The sequence below is a fragment of the Bos indicus genome, chromosome 11 (assembly GCF_029378745.1).
Source record: "Bos indicus isolate NIAB-ARS_2022 breed Sahiwal x Tharparkar chromosome 11, NIAB-ARS_B.indTharparkar_mat_pri_1.0, whole genome shotgun sequence".
Taxonomy (NCBI): Eukaryota; Metazoa; Chordata; class Mammalia; order Artiodactyla; family Bovidae; genus Bos; species Bos indicus.
The window spans coordinates 43,235,018-43,251,420 of record NC_091770.1 but is presented as its reverse complement, the minus strand read 5'-3'; the positions used below and the strand labels follow the sequence as shown (position 1 = coordinate 43,251,420).

The following is a 16,403-nucleotide window of genomic DNA, read 5'->3' as shown; positions in this document are numbered from 1 at the left end:
AGAACACAAAAGTCAATTTCAACCAGACTGGAGTGGCTCCATTTTTGGCCTTTTAATATTATCACATACTTTGCAAAACCAATTACTGAAAAAACACATTTGAAAGAATTTTTAGAAATAATAGGCATAACTGCAATAGAATAAAATTGTTGTCAACCAAAACTTGTGGGAATATGTATAGGGCAACAGGGCTAACAGGTTTACCTTGTTTAAATTCTTCTACCATTACTGTTCGAGTTGATGTGGACACATTATACGTAGAATTCTGTTGTGGGTAGGCAGGGGTGATTATGGGCATGAGATGATACCTATCTGATGGATTTACCTGTGAAATTAGAAGCAGAATAATTGATCTATTCTCCTATTTCAGTTGTCCTCACTTCATTTCCCCAAAAGTCTGAAGAATATGAAATATATTTTAATACTACATTTCCTCAATTCTAAGAAGAACATTTCCCCTCCCCAACTACATTTATTTCTGAAGTCAGATGTGTATGATAGTCAAACTTAAATTGATGGTACACTTTATAAACAAAGGTCTTTTAGAACCAAGGAAATATAATAGTAAGTGCAAAGAGGATTATCTGGTCCAATGGTCCCTTATCCTCTTTCCACACCTTCCCCTTGGTTACCCAGGAATGAGTACTCTAAAAAGCAAATTAAAATGCAAGGTGAGAGTTCTGCTATCGTGGGACCACGAAAATCTGCTTTAAACTGTACTGCAAAGTACATGTTTTATATATGTCAGTATTTTATTATTAGTAACTAATTACTTGTAAGACAGCTTTAAACAACAGATTATGATATCCTGGTTGATACAACCACTCATCAAGTCTTATACGGGTGATTTTTAATGCCATAACATTTGGATCAGCATTGGAGACACAAATTATCTGCACCAAAAAACACAGTAGAGGGAGGGAAAGGACTATAGTTACATAGAAGGAAGATGAACTGGAACAGCTTTACTCTTCAAGTTCTAACTTTCACTTTACAGAAGTGTCCTTTTCCTAGAAAGCTTTAATAAGTTACATACCCGAGGATCCCAAACTGGCAAATTCAAATTGCTTTCTTCTGGTTGCTTCAGCAGCACAGGATTTGGCCATTCCCTAACATGAAATAGGAAAATAAACTCATGTAAGACCTCATTTCAGGAACTACATGAAATGTTAAAAACTGCTTATTTTAAAGCAGTGATCTCTGAAAGGGCCAAATACTGCTTTGCCCATTAACTTTAACTAATTTAAATCTGAAATTTTTCTTTCCTTCTTATTTGCTTTCACGGACTTAACTCTGATAATTTAGTAACAGCAACAGCTAACATTCACTGAGAATACTCCTAATAAATACATGGAACAGCTATGGTTATTATCTCTATTTTACAGATGAGGAGATTTTAACCTATATAGAGCTAGTAATTAGCAGAGCAAAGACCACTCTCACTAGCTAAAGGCCCACATTTACAGACCCCCTAGAAGAAAGCACCATCTGGTATCCCATCATTTCCTCAAATTTGATGTTTAAAATTTAACTTTTAAAAACAAATGTAAGACAACAGAAAAAGTATACGCATAACTCTTAATTTCCAAATAAGTATACACATAGGCAGAAGTTAGTAAGCTGAGAAAATATGTACATGACTACTTACCATTTGGAAAAAACTAAGAAGAACTTATGAACTAAAGTAGAAGCTGCTGCATTTGGATATAATTGGCAAGTTCTTGCAACCAGCATTGCCCAAGAGACACCACCAAGGAATCCCAGCATGTTGGAATAAATACCACGTCCTAGAAAATTAATATAGTTGTTAATTATTGTTAGGACCTACTATCCATGACATTCACGTATAAAGAACAGCTTAAAGTTTAACTGCTCTCCTAAGATTTGCTTGGAACTCTCTTCCATCATAGAAACATTAAAATCAACAAGCAGACCTTCATGACAGGATCATTCTTGTTAGTAACTCTAAGTCACTCATCTTATCTCCTACTTTGCCCTTCAATACAGAGTGCTGTAAGGTAAAAACAAAATGTTAAAACTATCACTGTAGGTGATACAGTAGGAATTTACTGCACACCTATTATATACTAGACTGCTGACGATGGCGATAAAGATGATTAAGATGGTTCTGCCTACGGAGAACTTGAAGATGAGTAAGGATCTTACTCTTCAAGTTCTAACTCATTCTAACTCTCTGACTGAAACCTAAGATGTAGAGTCAGGGGCTTTTAGTTTTCACCTATGGAAGAAAAAAAGAGTCACATCTGAAAAAGAAAGAGCCCCTCCAAAACTTACTGTACCTCAATCCCCCACAGTAGTTTCCTATGTCTGTCTACCATGAACAACTGAAAATTGTAATTTTATAACTCAAGGTAAAATTAAAGACTTTGGATACGTACGTTTTGCCCATAGTTTAACTGCTCTTAGGGTGAGTCTGAAAGTTTCTTTATTTGGCACTAAATGCAAAATTTCATCAGTAACTCTACATCCTGAAAAACACAAAGCATTCATTTTTCATTATGCAACAAATTCCAGTTAATTCAAACAGCCTTTTAACTTCAACTCTCAAATGCTAAAAATATCAAAGGTAATAAAATATGAAGTTTAATTTCTCCATGTAAATTTAGGCCTTATATAACAGAAATCACTTTGCTTATAAAGAATTAAACAGCACATAGGTAATGCAATCTAATATTAAAATAAGAGATGAATCTGAAATTATTTTTCTCCACATCTGGCTTTACTGTTAGTCAAATGCCTCTAAGTTAGAAAACTATTATTGCTTTAATGCAAACCTTATCCACAAATACTGTAGTCTATTGCTGCTCTGGAAATATAGCAAAACACAATGATTAAGTTAAAGAAGATACTATAAACCAGTAGTTCTCAAGGTGTGGTCAGTGGACTCTGGGGACTCTATTAGGTCAAATCTATTTTTGTAATATTAATGTGTTCTTTGACTGTTTCACCATGTTAAATTTGCACTCATGGTGCGAAACCAGTGTTGGATAAAACTTCTGGGATCTAAGCAGTGAATCAAAGCTGTGCCAACAAAGTGTACTAGTAGACAATATTATCTTCACCACAAGTTTGCAGTTAGAAAACAGGAGAGGAATTTGTGTGATGTCTGAACGTGTTCAAGGTAAGCTAACTATGTTCTTTTTTTCAGGGAACATCAGTTTTAGTAGAATGATTGACACACAACTGTGGTTATTCATTTTTGGGTATTTAGCAGACATTTCATAAAAAAATGAACAAAATGAGCCCCTCACTTTTAGAAAACCAAATGATGAAATTTATTGAAATAAAACTCGAGCTTTCAAGTAAAAATCAGAATTTTGGACAACTAGTATTTGCTACTATGAGCTTGACAGCTTTCCAAGACCTAGGCTTTTCTGATGAGACTGGTGGTGATAGTGATGAACGTGATTTTTTAAAAATTATTTTATAGTAGTTAGTATTTAGAATATATAAATAACTTTGTGAGCCAGTATTTTCCACATACCTAAGGCATGATAAGACAGAATCATGCACAGGTAAAAGATCCATTCAAAGAATCAGACACACCAATATATTTTAATGTAACAAGCAGACCTTTTGTAACAGTGTACAAAAGTTAACTGATAACAGTTTCAGGTTCTATATTCTAATCAACACGTAAAAAAGATCACTTTTAATTCAGCAGAAAAGGGAACAAATTACTGATGTATGCTACAAACATGGATAAACCTCAAAAACATTACGCAAAGTGAAAGAAGCCAGACACAAAAGACCATGTATTATATGATCCCATTCATATGAAATATCCAGAAAAGGTAAATCTACAGAGATAGAAGTGGTTGTCGGCAACTGGAGGTTGAAAAGGGGAATAACTGCAAATGGGTATGAGGGATCATTTGAGAATGATAAAAAATGTTCTAAAATTCTACTGTAGTGTACAACTGTGAATATACTGACTACTAAATTATATACCTAAAAAAGATGGATTTTATAGTATGTAATTATACCTGAAAAAAACCTGCCACTCACACACAAAAATATACCTATATTCACTTATAAATGGATTTATTATAGCTATTTTTAAATGGATTAAGTAAATACCTTAAAAATTTCTCAGTTTTTATTTCTAACATGATATATTGATAAATATAATTCACGTAAATGGAAGATCTTGGGGAGGGGTCCTCAAAAAATGTTTAGAGTGTAAAGGGGTCCTGACACGAATAAGCCTGAGAACCACTGCTATAAATATTTCAAATCTATGTTTTATGATGGTTAAATGTGATCAGATTACTTGTATAAAGAAAATTACATCATTTTAAACTAAGGCTAATTCTTATAATAGTTTTGCAAAAAGATCTCTATTTGTCCAACTATTTTCAAGCAGGTTTCTGAAATTTCTTTTTAGAAGCTTACCATTTAGGCTGCGAATACACCTTATATCAAGGCTTCTTAGTCGAGAGTCATCTCTTAGATCTAAATTTTCTGATATGGTCTGTATTGCCAATCTTGCAAAGACTAAATCAATCTTTGGAAAAATGAAAAGAGAAATATTACTTTTTCTCCTAGTCCATTCTCTCTGTCTTTCCCATCTCAAAAATGTTCCAAAGGCCTATGCAGGCAACACCACATTGGAAAATCACTGCAAAGTTTTGGGAGAACAGTTTTCAAATGAAGGGAAAGCATTTTAATTTTGCCAAGCATTAAAAAAAAAAATCAAAACCATATGAGTGAAATTTCTAGATAAAGATGGCAGATTCAACACATTTACATTCATTCCCTCTTGAAAGCTCACTAAAATACTGGCAAGATTTTGTTTTGTGGTGTTCTAGTGTTATTGTTTTTAAAGGCATAACCTACTAGGTCAAAGAACACATAATAAACCATAATAAACACATAATAAACCACAAATAAATAAAGACAACAGTAAAAACTATGAAAGCTGGAAAACAAATGTTTTTGGACAAATGTAACAGACTGAGCAGATCTAAGAAAGCAGAGATAAAATGTATCTAGGAAATAAGGACAAGAAACTGTAAATAAACTCATAAATAAAAAGGAACACTTAGAGAATAAAAAAGTATTCATAGAAAATAAAGTATGATGGCAGAAATGAAAAACAAGAGAAAAGTTTAAAAGATGAGACAAGCCCAAAAAGGAGAACAAAATATGAAGACACAGTTATAAGTAGGAAGGAAGAAGTTTAAAAAAAAAAAGGCAGTCCTGGGGGTGCAAAAATGTTAGGAGTTCCAGGAGGAAAGAAAACAAAGGCAGGAAACACAACAGAATTCAATACAATTTCCAAGAGCTGAAGGACAGGTATTTCCAAATCAAAGAACTAAGTGCCTTAGCACATTTGTTTGAAAAGATACATGGCAAAACAGAGTGTATTACCATGAATTTTACAATGATGAAGACCAGGTGGAAAAAAGAAAACCACACAGTGGCCAAAAAGACAGAACAGGTCACATACAAAAAATGAGGAATCAAATTGGTTTCACATTACTCAACAGAGTATGGGAACTAGATGACAATGAAGCAAACAAGGCCTTCAAAATCCTAAGAAAAATTATTTCCCACCTAGAACTCTATACTTAGCCAACATATCAATTTGGTGTGAGAACAGAATAAAGACATTTTTAAACATGCAAGATCTCAAAAATATGTGCTCTTTTTAGGGAAGCTGGTGGATGAGTGCCTCTAAAATGAGAGCAAGTCAAGAGAAAAGAAAACTAGAGAAGCAAAAGGAAATCCCAGGATCAGTGAAGAGACAAGTCAGAATGACAGCTGTGTATCACTAATGGAGACCAATCAGAGTAGATCTGAATAGATGAGAAGAATCAGTGAGATATTTTTCCAAGATATTAATGACAGAACACCTGAGAAATCCAAATCTATTTAATGGAGATTTAGACAACCAGGAGAGACTAGTTTGAATTAGTAAAAGTATAAAAATCAAGGAAACAAAACACAAAACATTAACTTCCGAGAAAACAAAAGTCACATAGCAAAGAATAGTACATTTTGTGCTTAGTTTTGAACTGTTATTTATAAGATGGTAATAACAAAAACAATGAATACTGCTCTAACTATAATAATATAATTATTTTAGGAGATTGTGGGAACAAGACGGATGTGTATAAAAATAATGGGGGCAGGGATGGAGGTTGGTTCATCTTCCATGGTGAGGAAGGATTCACCATGACTAGACTATTTGATTCCTTAAAATATGGGCCTATGTAAATCTGATTTTTAAAAAATACAAAACAGTACCAAAAAAACACCCCATACAGGTTAAATAGTTTAACTGTAAAGTCAGAAAAATAGGTAACACTTACTTCAATTCCATCAAATTCAAATTTTATAACAGGCACAAAGGCATCTTCTACAGCCTGCAAAAGAAGAAAACAATTATAACAAATAAGGTGTAATCTTTTCTCTGTCCTTCCCAAATGCCAATAATGTGAATACTTTTTCTCCCAATTTCTAACTCAGTAGAAAATGTGAAAATTTTCTGGGTTTCTCATTCTAGGTAAGCAAGTACTTCCACACTGTGACTGTGTTATCCAAGATATGCAAGATATCCATCAGAGTAGTTATCTAAGTTATTATCCTTCTAAAAATACTCATCAGAAACTGGCAGGGAAAAATGCTATCATTTGGGTATTTACTATTTGTTGGAACTTAAATTGAAAACTGATTATTTACCAAGAGCACTAGTGTAAAAAAGTATCAGATCTCATCACTAATTTAGCAAAAAAATCTATAGTTTGGATTTAGTAGGAATGTTTCTCTAAGCCCTCCTAATCCCTCCACCTAATGAATTCTTAACCTCCTCCTCCATTCCCAGAAACCCAAATAACAAGATCCTCTGAGCTTCACCTTATCCAAGCACTTGAAATTACATTAAAACCGTTTGCTGGACTTCGTGGTTCAGTGGTTAAGAATCTGCCTGTCAATGCAGGGGACACACATTCGACCCCTGGTGGGAGAAGATTCCACATGCTTTGGAGCAACAAAGCCTGTGCCCTACAACTACTGGGCCCAGGTGCCTAGAGCCTGTGCTCTGCAACAAGATAAGCCACTGCAGTGAGAAGCCGAGGGCTGCAATGAGAAGTAGCCTCTCAACTCGCCACAACTGAGAAAGCCCATGAGCAGCAATGAAAACCCAGCACAGCAAAAATAAAAAATAACTAACTAAATAAAGTGTTTAGTTCCCCCAATCCCTCCATCCCATAAACTATGTTTTGTTCACTCTTGTATTTGTGGGGACTAAGGCCATATTGGATGAATCACTGGTGCTGAGATTTTATTTGCTGAATGAATAGCTAGATATACACATAAAGAGTTACTAATAGAACCTTACACATAATAGGAGCCACAATTTTATAGGCAACAACCATTTACCAGATATTACAGTAACTGATTTATGTAAATTATCTCATCAATCCTCCAAAAAACTTTATAAGAAAGTTATCACTAGCTTGTCATTTTATAGCTAAGGAAACTGAGACTCAGAGAGAATAGGTAACTTGACCAAAATCCACTATTTAATATGTGGTAGATTTTAGACTCAATCAAGATCTGTATAACTAAAAAGCTCATGTTTTCATATATAATGGAATATTACTCAATCTTAAAAAGGAACAAATCTGAGACAGCTGAACTAAGGTGGATGAACCTAGAGCCTGTTATACAGAGTGAAGTCAGAAAAACACAAACAAATATCCTATGTTAACTCAAATATGGAACCTAGAAAAATGGCACTGGTGAACCTATTTGCAGGGCAGACACAGAGTGGGGAAGAGGTGGGGGACAAACTGGGAGAGTAACACTGACATATATACGCTACCACGAGTAGAACAGAGAGCTGGTGGGAAGCTGCTCTGTAACAAAGGGAGTTCAGTCTGGTGCTCTGTGACAACCCAGAGGAATGGGATGGGGATGGGGAGGGAGCGAGGCTGAAGAGGGAGAGGATACATATCTATACTTACGGCAGATTCACGTTGTTGTATGACAGAGATCAATACAACATTTTAAGCAATTATCCTCCAATTTTAAAAAAAAAAAGCTCATGTTTTAACTCACCATCCATTATTTTAAGATATAGCAACTTTTAAAATATATCAGTCATCACAAGCCCTAGCTTTTGCTGTTATTTGTTAACAAACTCAAAATATTAAATAACAGTATACTTACTCTTAAGTTTCTAATGCCATCTTGATGTTTCAACTTTTCAAAAAAAGACTGAAAAAAATCAGATCTCTCCACATGTCTTGGGGCTACACAAAGTGCATCAATGTCAGCTCCTGCAAATCAAAGTGTTATTAGGAACAGTATATTGAGTATGTATTACATTTTTATAAACAAAAACATAATGTACAGAAGAAACTATGTAAGATGAGTATAGGAAAATGTTAACACTGATTAACTCTGAGTGATGAGATAATGGGAATCCCCCCCCCATTTTCTAATTATAAACAATAAATAAGTTTGTTATTCAAAGTTCTTACCAGTAAAACACAGAAAAGGAATTACCTTTGGTGTGTACTCCAAGTCTATAGGAGCCAAAAGTAAAAATCTTTCCACCAACAGTAGCCACAACAGAAGGTGGAAGATTCTAAAATAAAATAAAAAAATATAAAAGGCATTCAATTATTCAAATTATTTAGCATTAAAACTGCCTAAGTGCTCTAATAAACACTGGTGAGGATGTGAAGAAAAAGTAATCCTTATAAACTATTTATGGGAATCTATCAATCACGATGGTGTGATCACTGACCTAGAGCCAGACATCCTGGAATGTGAAGTCAAGTGGGCCTTAGAAAGCATCACTACGAACAAAGCTAGTGGAGGTGATGGAATTCCAGTTGAGCTATTCCAAATCCTGAAAGATGATGCTGTGAAAGTGCTGCACTCAATATGCCAGCAAATTTGGAAAACTCAGCAGTGGCCACAGGATTGGAAAAGGTCAGTTTTCATTCCAATCCCAAAGAAAGGCAATGCCAAAGAATGCTCAAACTACTGCACAATTGCACTCATCTCACACACTAGTAAAGTAATGCTCAAAATTCTCCAAGCCAGGCTTCAGCAATATGTGAACTGTGAACTTCCTGATGTTCAAGCTGGTTTTAGAAAAGGCAGAGGAACCAGAGATCAAATTGCCAACATCCGCTGGATCATCGAAAAAGCAAGAGAGTTCCAGAAAAACATTTCTGCTTTATTGACTATGCCAAAGCCTTTGACTGTGTGGATCACAATAAACTGTGGAAAATTCTGAAAGAGATGGGAATACCAGACCACCTGACTTGCCTCTTGAGAAATTGGTATGCAGGTCAGGAAGCAACAGTTAGAACTGGACATGGAACCACAGACTGATTCCAAATAGGAAAAGGAGTTCGTCAAGGCTGTATATTGTCACCCTGTTTATTTAACTTATATGCAGAGTACATCATGAGAAACACTGGACTGGAAGAAACACAAGCTGGAATCAAGACTGCCGGGAGAAATATCAATAACCTTAGATATGCAGATGACACCACTCTTATGGCAGAAAGTGAAGAGGAACTCAAAAGCCTCTTGATGAAAGTGAAAGTGGAGAGTGAAAAAGTTGGCTTAAAGCTCAACATTCAGAAAATGAAGATCATGGCATCCGGTCCCATCACGTCATGGGAAATAGATGGGGAAACAGTGGAAACGGTGTCAGACTTTATTTTTCTGGGCTCCAAAATCACTACAGATGGTGACTGCAGCCATGAAATTAAAAGACGCTTACTCCTTGGAAGAAAAGTTATGACCAACCTAGATAGCATATTCAAAAGCAGAGACATTACTGTGCCAACAAAGGTCCGTCTAGTCAAGGCTATGGTTTTTCCTGTGGTCATGTATGGATGTGACAGTTGGACTGTGAAGAAGGCTGAGCGCCGAAGAATTGATGCTTTTGAACTGTGGTGTTGGAGAAGACTCTTGAGAGTCCCTTGGACTGCAAGGAGATCCAACCAGTCCATTCTGAAGGAGATCAGCCCTGGGATTTCTTTGGAAGGAATGATGCTAAAGCTGAAACTCCAGTACTTTGGCCACCTCATGCGAAAAGTTGACTCATTGGAAAAGACTCTGATGCTGGGGAGGGATTGGGGGCAGGAGGAGAAGGGGACGACAGAGGATGAGATGGCTGGATGGCATCACTGACTCGAGGGACATGAGTCTGAGTGAACTCCGGGAGTTGGTGATGGACAGGGAGGCCTGGCGTGCTGTGATTCATGGGGTCGCAAAGAGTCGGACGCAACTGAGCGACTCATCTGATCTGATCAGTATATTAGTGCAACCACTGTAGAAAACAATTGGAAGGTTCCTTAAAAAAACTAAAAATAGAGCTACCATATGATCTAACAATTACTGGATCACACTCCTGGGAATGTATCAGAAGAAAATAAAAACATTAATTCAAAAAGATATGTTCCCTCATGTGGGTACACATCTAAATTGTAACATATATAAATTGGGAAAGGAGTATGTCAAGGCTGTATATTGTCACCAGCTTATTTAGCTCCTATGCAAAATATATCATAAGTGTGGGGCTGGATGAATCACAAGCCGGAATCAAAATTGCTGTGAGAAATATCAACAACCTCAGATATGCAGATGATACCCCCCTAATGGCAGAAAGCAAAGAAGAACTAAAGAGCCTCTTGATGAAAGTGAAAGAGCAGAGTGAAAATGCTGGCTTAGAACTAAACATTCAAAAAATGAAGATTATGGCATCTGGTCCCATCATTTCACAGCAAATAGATGGGGAAACAATGGAAACAGTGATAGACTGTATTTACTTGGGGTCCAGAATCACTGCAGATGTTGACTGCAGCCATGAAATCAAAAGATGCTTGCTCCTTGGAAGAAAAGCTATGACCAACCTAGACAGCATTAAAAAGTAGAGCCATCATTTTGCTGACAAAGGTCTGTATAGTCAAGGCTGTGGTTTTTCCAGTGGTCATGTATGGATGTGAGAGTGGGACTATAAAGAAAGCTGAGCACCAAAGAATTGATGCTTTTGAACTGTGGTGATGGAGAAGACTCTTGAGACTCCCTTGGACAGCAAGGAGATCCAATCTGTCCATAGTAAAGGAAATCAGTCCTGAATATTCATTGAAAAGACTGATGCTGAAACTCCAATACTTCAGCCACCTAATGTGAAGAACTGACTTATCTGAAAGGACCCTGATGCTAGGAAAGATTGAAGGCAGGAGGAGAAGGGGACAGCAGAGGATGAGATGGTTGGATGCCATCACTGACTCGATGGACATGAGTTTGAGCAAGCTCTGGGAGCTGGTGATGGACAGGGAAGCCTGGTGAGCTGCAGCCCATGGGGTTGCAGAGTCGAACAAGACTGAGTGACTGAACTACTACCCTCATGATCATTGCAGCATTATTTACAGTAGCCAAGACATGGAAGCAACCTAAATGTCCATCAACAGAAGAATGGGTAAAGATGTAGTGTGTGTATAATGAACTACTACTCAGCCATAAAAAAATAAAATTTTGCCATCTGCAACAACATGGATGGATTTCAAGGGTATTATGCTTATGTAAGTCAGACAGAGAAAGACAAATATTCTATGTTATTACTTACATGTGAATGTAAAAAACAAGTGAATATAACAGCAAGAAACAGACTTGTAGATACAGAGAATAGTGGTTACCAGTAGGGAGAGGGGCACAAGAGGGGTAGAGGATTAAGAGGTACAAACTACTATGTATAAAATAAAGTACAAGGACACACTGTACAGCACACGGAACATAGTCATATTTTAAAATAATTTTTAAGTGGAGTATACCTTTAAAAATTGCAAACCACTATGTTGTATACCTAACATTTATATATTATAAATAAACTATACCTCAATTTTTTAAAAAAACTGCCTAAATGCTACTGATACATACTACATTTGTCAAATTTAGTGAGCTGAGATTTATAGAGTTTTTTGATTGTATCTTGAAGTAATGAAGGTATTCTCAGAGGACAGACAAAACAAATTTGTGTCCAGTATACGTGCATACATGGGCTTCTTTGGTGGCACAGTGGTAAAGAATCTGCCTGCCAATGTAGGAGACACAAGATCCCTGGGTCAAGAAGATCCCCTGGAGGAGGAAGTGGTAACCCACTGCAGTATTCTTGCTGGGTAAATCCCATGTACAGAGGAGTCTGACACGCTACAGTCCATGGAGTCACAGAGTCAGACACGACTGAGGGGACACGCACAGATGCATATATCACATACACACACACAGAGATGCATATATCCTTATCTTAAGAAAAATGTTTTCTATCATTTGACCTTACTTGTCCCCTTCAACTGCCTGTCTTTGACTCCTTGGTGACTCTCAATAGTAGAACCCTCAACTACTAAATTAATGCACTTTCAGCTCTCTAGTTAGCATAGTTGACTAATTCCATCTCCCCTTTAGTTTCTGTGACAGATATGCTTAATTTCTTTATTCTAGCTCCATAATATTTCTACAAGGGGGGTCATTCTTAAAACGATCTCCTCATGAGAGGTAATCTAAAAACTTTACATATTTTGGGCTGTATCAGAATTACAATGCTACTTTTCACCGCTTTGTAGAGCCAATTCTAAGTGCCCATCACATATTTTCACTCACACTTTCTGATTCACCTCAGTAACCATGACTGATAAACCAGATATCCCTCCTTCTGAGATCACTTTTTCTGTTCCTCATTTTCCTTACTGCCCATACCTATAAACTATTATTGTTTTTCCTGGATTACTAAGTCTTAAATTATATTCCTTACACGTCACTTCCTCCCCACCCACCTCCATTCTGTGCTATTTAATAGTATCATAAGTTACTCTCTTGCCATTAATCTTTATTTCTAAATCCCATTTTGTAAAAAATTCACTGGCTGATATTTTTAACTCTATCACATAACTCTTTTGCTCAAAACTTGCCAATACATTCTTTTCTGGATACTGATCCTTGGATCCTATAGACTTTGATGGTATGCTCTTAAGGATCTTTTTTTTTTTTTTCCCCCCAACGTTTCATATTTATTAATGAGCCTCATACTGATAGGAAATAAGAAATATCAGGAGCCAAGCATTACAGTAGTGATGTTCTCACTGTGGTTCAGCTGCTTAAAAAAGTGGTCTTAACATGTGTGCCACATGTTATAGACCCAGCTTGCTTCTTATAGACCCAGCTTGGTTCTTCTCCAATGTCTTCTCTTGGAGCTGTACCTGATTTTATTGCCAGTTTTCATTCGAATCCATTGAGGAACGGGACAATTCTGCTTTTGTTTCTTGGCCAGCAATCACTTTATCCTGAAAGTCTTGTGAGAAGATATGGTGAGGAGAGAACTCAACCGTACATAGGATGGCGGAGAAGAGAAAAGTAGGATCTTTCTTGCCTTGTTTCTTGATCTTCCCTTCTGAAGCTCCAACTGCCAACATGTTACATAACCTAGTCTCCTTTCCATTGCATTTGCCATTTTCCTTGCCTTAAATAGGCCAATGGTTTGATGGCTCAGCTGGTAAAGAATTTGCCTGTAATGCAGGAGACCCGGGTTTGATCCCTGGGTTGGGAAGATCCCCTGGAGAAGGGAATGACAACCCACTCCAGTATTCTTGCCTGGAAAATCCTATGGACAGAGGAACCTGGGGGGCTACATACAGTCCATGGGGTCGCAAAGAGTCAGACATGATTGAGTGACTAACACTTTCACTTTTGCCTCAAATGCTTGCTGTCCTTTCTGCTATCTTAATTCCATCTATTTTTCAAAGTTCACTTCAAGTCCCACCTTCCTCATGAAGCATTCTTCGATTACCCTCCTCTTTATAAGCTCTTTTCCCCACTATGTGCTCTTTCATACTACATTTACTTTTTTTCTTCCCTGTATGTTAGTTTCATCACTTCAACTATATTTACATTCCTTGAAGGTGAGAACTATATCTACTATTTCTAGGCATTTCCCCAAAATGCCTAGTCCAAGTTCCAAAGAGTGGTATGCACTAATTAGTTTGATTAATCTGTATAATAGGATATTATGTTTGTTACTTTCTGTTTAATAGGTATGTTTCAAGAGTACCACAAATTTTATAGCTAGAAAGGCGCTAATAAAATTATTAATGACTAACTGAAACAAAAGGATAGAGAAGCCCTGTTGAGTTTACTTTCCCACTTTGAAAAGCATGATTCTTTCATGATTTATGAGAAAGTGATAAACAGAGCAAAAGACTTGCACCACAAACCACAGTATTTAACTAAAATGGTTTGGAGTTCTAGATTGTTTAAAGTTTAAATATTCCAACTATGCACAGAATAGTAAAATGATATTTGATCTAACTCAAATCCTTTGGATATGTTCCATATAAAATAGGTATAAATGACAGAGAATTATGATATTGAAAATGACCAATCATTGTGTCTATGGAAAGGAAGATGCTAAAACCAATTAAATTTTTAAAAAATAACTGTATTTTGCTTTAAAAAAAAAATCAAATAGTGGAAATGCCTCAAATTTTTAACAATGGTTTTATGCCTAGGAATTAAATGGAAACCAGCTAGTGAAATTTGTAAATTAAAGTACTGATGTGAATAAAATGATGGGAAAGCAATTTTAAAAAATCAAAAAAAACCTTTGACCTTGGAACAGATTCTACTAATTTTTCTTTTAGGTGCAAAAAATCCACCCAGTAAGAAAATTAGTTAGGTGCATCTCTCAATAAAGTATCTAGCCCTTTTTTGTGAACAGTAAACACTTGACTTCCCTTGATGTATCCTAGAATATGTATGAGAGCAAAGACCTCAGTATAACCACATTACATGACATAAAGACAACACAAGAAGTCAAAAAGCTTGTTACTCTGATTTTAAATCAATTCTAGCAAGCTGTGTATCTGGTTTGCATACCCACAGCAATTATGGGCTGATTATAGACAGAGACAACAGGTTCCCCAACATTCATTCAATGCCTGAGCTCTGTCCTGAGGTTGTACAAGTGAATAAGACAAGTTTATTAAAGAGTTGATCAGCTAGTAGCAGAGAAACAAGCATGATTTTTTTTTTTTTTAACTACTCATGACTAGCATTTCACATGCTCAGAATTCAACCTAACAGAAAACTTCAACTATTGATAACCCTGCTGTGAGCTCAAAAATGAGCCAGATAGTCATTTGGCAGAAAAAGTCAATAGTGTAAAGATCATTTATTTAAACACAATGACTGTAGACTTAGCACAGTCCCTCATAACCTTATTCAGAGCCCACTGCTTGAAAGAACCAATTTTATACATATATCAAAGGTTACAAAAGGAAATAAAAGTTGTAAAAGAATTCTAACAGGTGTGTAATTTCTAAACTGATGCAAATTAATGGGCAGAAAGGGATTTTACAGAGACACTACTGCTGTGAGCCCTTAACTTTCAGCTGGCAGCTGTTAAGAGATGGGAAAACTATTAAAAAAAAAAAAAAAAACCAACTAAAACTAAAAATTTAAAATACAACAGTCTGAGCCACTTAGTAAAGGGACAAACAGTATTATCCAGTTGAACATGCCCTATCTCATTTTACTACAGCCAATGAAGAGTCCCAAACAAATGAATTCAATTATATTCAAAAGATTCTAAGAAAGCAAAGAGATATGTAATTGATTTTAGAAGGAAAAAAGTTAAGCTACTGGAGGGGAAAAAAGCAGTATAATTATAAATTAGGGTTTGCAAACTCCAACATCTCCTAGGCCAGGCAGGTAAGCAAATGAGGAAAGTATACACGTAAGAAACACAGAAACTGATAATCGCAATTGCTATGTCTGAGAGAGCAGGGAGTAATGGGGACCATGAGGCACCAGAGGGGAGTAGCCCAATTCCATTCAAGCCTCTTCTGGCCTTGCCCCAAGAAAGGCCCAGTGCTGCCATACCTGGTATTTCACAAGAATTCTGAAATCTGGCTTTTAAAATTTCAGTATTTAAAGTTTGGTTTACTACATGTGAGTCAAGGAAGACATTTATGTGGAAATGTAGTCAGACACTGGCTACCTCTGGGGTAAATCCCCATTTATTTAGGACTCAACTGTCTAGAGGGCTTCCCTGATGGCTCAGCCGGTAAAGAATCCACCTGCAATGCAGGAGACCTGGGTTCAATCCCTGGTTTGGAAGATCCCCTGGAGAAAGGAATGGCTACCCACTCCAGTATTCTGGCCTGGAGAATTCCATGGACTATACAGTCCATGGGGTGAAAAAGAGCTGGACATGACTAAGTGACTTTCTCTTCATTTCAACTGTCTAGAACAATTCATTTCTAAGTATACTAAAAATGTTTATCTATTTTTGATCATTCTCAACTCTGCATTTTGTTACCAGGACACAATGAAACTATGAATTCAATTTAGAG

At 36.4% G+C, this 16,403-nt stretch overlaps 1 protein-coding gene and 1 pseudogene across 5 annotated transcripts in view; both read right to left on the bottom strand.

Annotated features, from left to right (window-relative positions):
* PAPOLG (poly(A) polymerase gamma) overlaps nucleotides 1–16,403 on the bottom strand; it is a 33,783-nt gene that overhangs the window by 13,369 nt on the left and 4,011 nt on the right. For all 5 annotated transcript variants that reach the window (XR_011569257.1, XM_070798722.1, XM_019970200.2 and 2 more), the window contains exons 4-11: nucleotides 8,539–8,620; nucleotides 8,200–8,309; nucleotides 6,339–6,392; nucleotides 4,417–4,528; nucleotides 2,400–2,489; nucleotides 1,649–1,787; nucleotides 1,037–1,109; nucleotides 205–325 (exon numbers count right to left, since the gene is read on the bottom strand). Coding sequence is in view for 4 of the 5 variants with exons in the window: in XM_070798722.1 (XP_070654823.1) it covers nucleotides 205–325; nucleotides 1,037–1,109; nucleotides 1,649–1,787; nucleotides 2,400–2,489; nucleotides 4,417–4,528; nucleotides 6,339–6,392; nucleotides 8,200–8,309; nucleotides 8,539–8,620 (781 nt within the window). In the remaining variant the exon portion in view is untranslated. The remainder of the gene's footprint in view (nucleotides 1–204; nucleotides 326–1,036; nucleotides 1,110–1,648; nucleotides 1,788–2,399; nucleotides 2,490–4,416; nucleotides 4,529–6,338; nucleotides 6,393–8,199; nucleotides 8,310–8,538; nucleotides 8,621–16,403) is intronic.
* Nucleotides 13,016–16,403, bottom strand: LOC139185771 (large ribosomal subunit protein eL39-like; annotated as a pseudogene).